General features: G+C 32.4%; 1 protein-coding gene across 4 annotated transcripts; it reads right to left on the bottom strand.

Annotated features, from left to right (window-relative positions):
- Window positions 1-2,338: 2,338 nt before the first annotated feature.
- Window positions 2,339-5,981, bottom strand: LOC105794471 (teosinte glume architecture 1). 4 transcript variants are annotated; one of them, XM_012623653.2, is made up of 4 exons: window positions 5,660-5,981; window positions 3,747-4,060; window positions 3,171-3,307; window positions 2,339-3,099 (listed from the first exon to the last, which is right to left on the bottom strand). In XM_012623653.2, exons 2-4 carry the CDS (start codon window positions 3,956-3,958, stop codon window positions 2,519-2,521), a joined length of 930 nt encoding a protein of 309 aa, XP_012479107.1. In that variant the 5' UTR covers window positions 3,959-4,060; window positions 5,660-5,981; the 3' UTR covers window positions 2,339-2,518. The 4 variants fall into 4 exon arrangements, with proteins under 4 accessions (XP_012479107.1, XP_012479109.1, XP_012479108.1 ...); XM_012623655.2 differs by having other exon boundaries at window positions 3,747-4,025; XM_012623654.2 differs by having other exon boundaries at window positions 3,747-4,022.
- Between the last annotated feature and the right edge of the window lie 1,259 nt (window positions 5,982-7,240).

Below are 7,240 nucleotides of genomic sequence, written 5' to 3'. Positions count from 1 at the left end.
TAGCTTGTTTAGAAAAATTAAATTCAATATACCCAAGATACAAAAGTCGAAATAAATCATTCAAGTTAGGAAATGAGTTAAAAGGCAAAAAACAATTGTAATATATAAGATTATAGCACCTCCAAAAATTGATATAAAAATCAATTTGAGTTTGCAATGAATTAGGTAAAAAAGAATTATAGCAAGAAGATGTTCGTTGAGATTGCAAATTTTAAGTTAGACAATTTAATTTTATATTTGGTTCTCGAAACTAATTCCAGATCCATCACTTATTAAACCCTATTCTAAAGGTATCTTTGATAAAATATAAAATATCGTGAGTAGAATAAGAAAAATGAAAGGAGATCTGTTATATGTAGTACTTGGGTACTAATTAATTAAGTTAAAACTATGTATATGTAGAAACTAGTACACTAGTATAAAATTCAGGATGGATCAAAACTCAAAAGATCACACATATCAATAGGATACTAGTTTTTATGGGGCAATACATATTACTAATACTAATGCATATAAAAAAGTATATATAGCTTGTATAAATTACCCAAACTCTGCTTTAGCAAGGATTCCATTTCTCTACACAACTTGCTGGTACTTTATACCAGTGGAATCAATCAACTCTGTCAAGCTTAAAGCGTTCTCGAACGATTGAAATAAAGCTAGTGGCCTTGAAATCCACATTTTCGTCGCCAACACCCCATCTCTCATTTGCATACATATTCTGGTCGTAAAAACTGGGTGGCCTGATCAACCTCGCATAGGATACCTTCAGCATTGAGGATGGAACACTCATTTGTTCATGGGAATCAGTTGGTTGGTTGGAGTTAGCATAGGAATAGGGAACCACCTTGCTGCATTGCTGATGAGCAGTGGTGGCTCGTGGCTTGGTCACTCGAGACAATGACTTGGCTAACTTGCCTTTGAAAAAAAAACCCTTCCTCTTAGAGGACTCCATATTGGGGTTTCTAAGAATAAGTGAACTCTTTTAGTTGAAGTTGAGAAGAGATGGTTTGGTTTGGTTTGGTTTGGTAGCTCATAAAGATGGCTAAGCTCTCACATATATTTATATATATAAAGAGAGAGAGAGAGAGAGAGAGAGAGAAAGCAATGTGCCTAATCTAATGCATATCCTAATGGCATATCTAACACTGGCCAACAATTGGGAATCTAGAACAATACTAGATTAATGGAACTAACTTTAAAAGAGTTCTATTTCAATGTGTGAAGTGATGAAAAAGTGGGTTATGATTTTAAGGGTTTTTTTTTTTTTGTTTTTTTGTTACTTAAACATGGTTTTAATGGATGTCTTTTTTCGTAGGAATTTACTAAAGCCTGATTGGTATTGATTTATTTGATAGCTGTTTAAACTTTTGACCGACGACTTTGTTTATTTTCACTATCAGAATCAGTTTAAACGTACCACAACTTAGTCAAGGTCTGTGGTATACCTAAAAGCAGAATTTTCTTTAAAATATAAGCCAAATTTACACCTCTACCAAATCTTAACTTTAAATTTTTTTTTTATGGAAATTAATTGCTAACCCCATTTAGGCATTCTACCTAACCCAAAGAATTTGATCCACTATCGCTTTCATCTACTAAAATATTATCTGCTAAAAATATTGCATTAATTTGATTAAATCCATATTTTTTATTCTTAATGACTTTATATTTGAGGTATTTCGTGTTAAGCCACGGTTCTTTTTTTTTTTTTTGGGGTTCTTTTAAGGAAGAAAAGAAAAACAAAATCCATGTCTGCCACAAGCGATTGTCTGAATCCGCGGACCCGTGAGGTCTGAATTTTTGTTATTATTAATTTGCTGTCGTGTTATGTCTGTGATGTTTTGTTGTTTGTATGACACTCACTCAGTTCTCATCTGCCTTCACTGGAAAATACTGGAAGAAAGGTGAAGAAGGGAATAGATGAACTTGAATTAAAATAAGGCATTTTATGGACTTTAAACCATTACATCTTTATCCATTTTTTAACTTCGGTTCATTTAAAAAATTCACTTTAAGATGTTATAGGATAAATGCAATACTTACTTTATACCTTTCTTACCTTCATTCAGATATAGACAAATATATTGAACACTAACACAGTAATCGTGTAGACCCAGAAATTTTATCATATGACTATCTGACCCGAATCCAAAAAACCAATCCGATCTACTCGAATTCAAACCCCAATTTGAACCAATCGAATTCCATCATCATCAAAAGACATCTCTTTCAAATACCCTGATTGCAGCGAAAGACATACTTCATATGCAATCACTTTCAAGTTTGAGATCTGGTGTTTGAAACCTTGAGACAATGTTAAATTAACTTGGGCAGCTTGTAATGAGAACTGTGTCATTTGCCTGCATTAAATAATAATTTGAAGGTACATGGAAATGGCTCATAAACAAGTCCATATCAAAAGGTTCATACATCCTTGGGAACTTACTAAAACAAGTGCTACATAATTAAAGGAAAAACGTTATGATTTGAACATATAGTTGGAAATGGCATATATTTACTCCCATGAGAAGGTGAGTCTATGGTGAGTACCACTTGCAGATGATCCGGGATGTCCGATTCGAAACACTCCATTTCCATGGAGATCAGTATTGGTAATTTGATCAGTGGCCAAAATGGTTCCTACTTGCTCACCCTCCATTCCTAGACCTTTATATTGCAAGTTTGGGATCAAGGATGAGGTTGAGCCAGACTGCACCATAGGGCTCAAACTAATCTCCCGAGTCTCAGCCGGTTGTGATGACAGAAGAGAGAGAGCACGATTAGACTCGACGGTTCGATTTAACCCATTCAACAACATTTTCTGGCTGATGCCACCATTGCTCGATGAAGGATTACCATTGACAAGCGGTTGACAAACAGAAACTCCTGGGTGTGATGAATTAGCACTTTGTAAGAATGAGAACTGCCTTTCTCCTTTGTAGTTGAGAGATGAGGCTCCAACGAACGAGCTATTTCGGCTGCTGAAGTTTAACGATGAACTTATATCGGTTTTGACTTTCACCGCCCCAGTCGAAGAATCGGTCATGGATGTAGTGGAAAATATTTGGGGGCTGCTGAATAGTAAATATCTACTCCCTGCATTAAGAGTCTAATTCTTATCAAAATACATCACAAATAAGCCATTGCATGGGAATATGAAGGCATACCTGGGGGATTTGAAAGTAAGCTTCCAGAATTTACAGTCAAAGCATTAGGTTGAGGCTTTCTCCGCCGTCTGTTGTGTCCATCTAGACGCTTCCGGCAGCTTCGTTTCCCTTCGTCAAACTCCACTAACGAATGAAACCTAATAACATTGCATTCACCAGAAACAAACTCTTACCATTTATGAAACAAAATAAGCTAAGAATGAAAGCATGGGATAGAATCTTGCTAAGGAGCAAATCACATTAGAACATTTATCGATGCCATTAACTTTCATGATGCATCACAAGAGAATTTCTCACTTGATAGAATTAATTTCGATCATGAAAAAGGAGAGTTTTAGCGGAGACTAAACAGCTTTATCGATTCTAATCTCAAGATAAACAAATCATACTCATAAACCTTAAAACACAAAGGAAATACCCAAATTCGGAGTAATAACGCATTGCTAAGCAAGAATCGATCCATATAGGGAAAAAAAATCAGCAGATGAGGAGGCAATGGAAAGAAGTAAAATGATTGAGGAAAGCAAAATCTATTGAACTCCATGTTCAATCTGCATAAAGCGATTCAATTGTTACCTGCTGCACTGCTGACAAAATCGTTGTTCTTGACCCCTAATTGAGACTTTTGGGGTTTTAGAGTGGACTTCGCATACTTTATGGCGTCGATGGTAGTCCCTGCATTTGCTGAGGTCCGCAGTGCAACCATCAACCAAGCATGAAGGTACTTGGTTACCGGAACCAGGCGGCCGAGCCCTTTTAAACGAAGCAGATGACGGTGCTGATTCCATCAATGGCACCCTTCACGGTACCAATACTCTCAAATCCAACAATGGCTGGCGATTCCTAATTCACCTGCTGAGTTACAATGGACTTTAAACACCTCAATATCGCTGCAAACATTACAATGTATTCTTATTTCTTGTTCTTCAGTCCCATCACCTTAATCAAACTATAACGTAAATTCAAGCCCCTCTTAAAAACGTTCCTTAGAAACAAATAATGGGAATTAAACCAAATCTAGAAAAATGTTAAATTTCTACTTCGGAGAGTTGGGTTTTATTAAAATATACTGGGACTACAAAGTTTGTTTCTTTTTTTGGGTCATTTCAAGATGAAGAACAAGAGGAAGGGGATGATTGGTTGGGTTGGGTTGGAAACTCATAAAAATGATCCATCCATCCGCCTACTAGAAGTGACTCATCATATATGACCAAATTAAAGAGTCGTTGACAATTAATACTTACTACTTAATAAGTTTAAATGGGAGAAATGAAATTTTGAATTATAACTTGAAAAAAAATTGAATGGGAATGATGGTGCAAAGTTGTAAATGTGTCAAAAGAGTCATGAACATACTTGCTATTACAATGGGAGAAGTATAAAAAGAAGTCTAATGTTGACTCTTCCATTGTCCTGTTCAGCCATGTTATTATGATTCATATAAGAGCAAAGCATGACTATATTTAAAAATTTCAAGATGTTTAGCTATTTGAATGATCTTAATGAATCTCATTATCTATGTTTGTTGTTTTATAAATATATGAATATTAAAAAGAAACTTTAAAACATCAAACATTTGTCAAGGAAAAGAGTGTGAAAGGAAAGGAAGGCGGTCTTAATGGTAATAGGCCCCCCAACTTTTATGATATTTAAAGTTAAATTTATATTTTTTTTATAATTTTAATAGGTAACAAGGCTTTTGGGAATTGAATTTAAAAATAAGACATTGGAAATGTTGTAAACAGTGTGACATCAATGGAGTCGGCACTCGCATCCCAACCACAAGTAGCATGGAAGATATTTTTGGAAAACAAAGAAAGGCCTTTGCCACAATATGTGTTTTTTTTTTCCTTTTTATATTGAAACAAAACTCTTAAAACTTTTTAAAATCCCAATTGGGCTTAAATAATAATTCGTTGGAAATGTTGAACTTGTATTGAACCCCAAAAAGAACATGTTAGTAGTTGTTTTTTTGTTCTTAGGTTAAGTGGGTATTTCCCAAAGTAGAGACTTTTTCACTTTATAAAGTTGGAGCAAAGGTTGGTGAATATACTAAACCCCGTTGATTTACTAAAAAAGAGGGGCAAAGCCCATATGGGTCTTTTTCAACCGTGACATATAGTTATCATTGCAACGACCAGAAGAAACCACTTTAGTTTACTATTAAATACATTTATTTAATTTTTATAAAATTGATATATACGGTTTAAAAAATATAATAAAATATTTTTTTATATCACGTCTATTTTTATTTATATTTTTAAAAATTGTTTAAGGTTGAACCCACGTAAATCTCAAACAGTAACAAATGTTAATTTTATTAAAATAAATTTAGTAGATAAGTAATAAAGAGACCTAAACTTTCTCCCCTAAAACAACCCTAACATAAAGTATAGAGTTACATCTAATTTCTTAAAAAGAATGAAGCACTTTGAATTAGTATTTTCCTTACCATATATAAAGAGGTAAGTAAAAGGGTGAAGGGGTACCTGAGAGAAATCTAACAGAAGCTGGGCACGTTCTGCAATGATAGTTTCAGATAAGCTGTGAAAAAGGAGAAAAAAAAGTTGGAAATGGGAAGAAGTGTGAAGTGAAAAAAAACTACTTTTGAGCACAAGAATAAATAGCCATTTAAGAAAGGGATTGTGAGCTTCTTAATCTATGAAAGCTAAGCTAGGGTTAATAATTTATTCAACAATGGAGATTAAGAGAGAGAAGTGAAAGTGGCAAAGGAGATGAGCATGTAAGGTTTCCAGCTTACTTTATAGGTGTAGAGAGCTTTGAAAGTTAGAAACAAGTTGGATAATAAAATGAAACTCAATAATAATGGTTGCTGGAAAGAAAAAAGAAACGAGTGGCAAGGAAAGTGACAGGGTGTTCTAATTGCTTTTTAAGTATCACCCTTTTATCCGGAGAGGGGAAAAAAAAAGGTACAAAAGGTTTATGTGTTGTGTTTCACTTTCCGGTTCCTATTTTATTTGTTTGTTTGTCCTTTGTTGAATGTCTTGGTTATTTAGTTTTATTTTAATTTGATTTTATCATATATTTTTGTTTTTAAATTATAATTTTCTTAAAAATATGTTTTTTCCCAAATTCAATTTTAGGATGATTTGTTGTTGTTGTTTTATCTATTTTGAGGTGGGTAAGTTAAAAATTAAAAAAGTGAAAATTTAAAATAATTTATGTTTATAAAATTAGACGGTTAAATGATTAATTATGAATTTTAAAAGATTCTTTTATGAATTAAATTGTTTTGATTATACTTCACTATTCAATTGTATTTCAGAATTTGTTATCATGCCATTAACATGACTATTGGGTTCAATTTAATTTTGGAATAAATAAAACAAAATTGAAGTGTAATATTTTCATTTTCTGTGTATTAACCCATACTTCTATTGACTTGTAATTTTGGATAAGATGTTCTTCTTCATCAGTAGCAGCAACAAATGGAATAATGATGCAGTAAGAGAGGGGACATTAGGCTGTCCGCTTTAACCCTAAAAAAGTCATTACATATAAGTTTTAAATAATTTGTTTACTAATTAAAACTGTTAATGTATAAAATAATACATGTTAAATTTTAAATACTTTTTATAAAAATAATTATTTGATACACAAAATTTTCAACTCCACCAAAGGAGATGAGATTTTGTATTATTTATTTATTTTATTTATTTAAATACAGCTTAAATTTACATAAAAAAATCTCAAATTCACTTATGGAATTTTAAAATATTTATAATTTATGTACTAAATAATTATCTAAAAAAAGACATATAGCCAATTTTTTATATTAATGTATTTAATTAGTATTTTCATTTTCATCTTATAATCACTATTATGTTTGTACTTTGTATCCAAATAACATATTCCACTATTAATTTTAATTGCACCGATCTAGCTATTCACTTTTGTATGCGTAAGTATAGTAGGTTTTTTATCATTTAGTAAAATAGGTATCATTAAAATTAAATTTCAGAATATACGTTGTTATAATTACCCCAACACTTATGGGTGTCGAGTTTAATAAAATGTATTGCACCATTAAGTTTTTGAATCTAATTGGA

This window comes from Gossypium raimondii, chromosome 3 (genome assembly GCF_025698545.1).
Source record: "Gossypium raimondii isolate GPD5lz chromosome 3, ASM2569854v1, whole genome shotgun sequence".
Classification (NCBI taxonomy): Eukaryota; Viridiplantae; Streptophyta; class Magnoliopsida; order Malvales; family Malvaceae; genus Gossypium; species Gossypium raimondii.
Note: the sequence above shows the minus strand (reverse complement) of the source record. Positions and strands in the feature narration are given on the sequence as shown.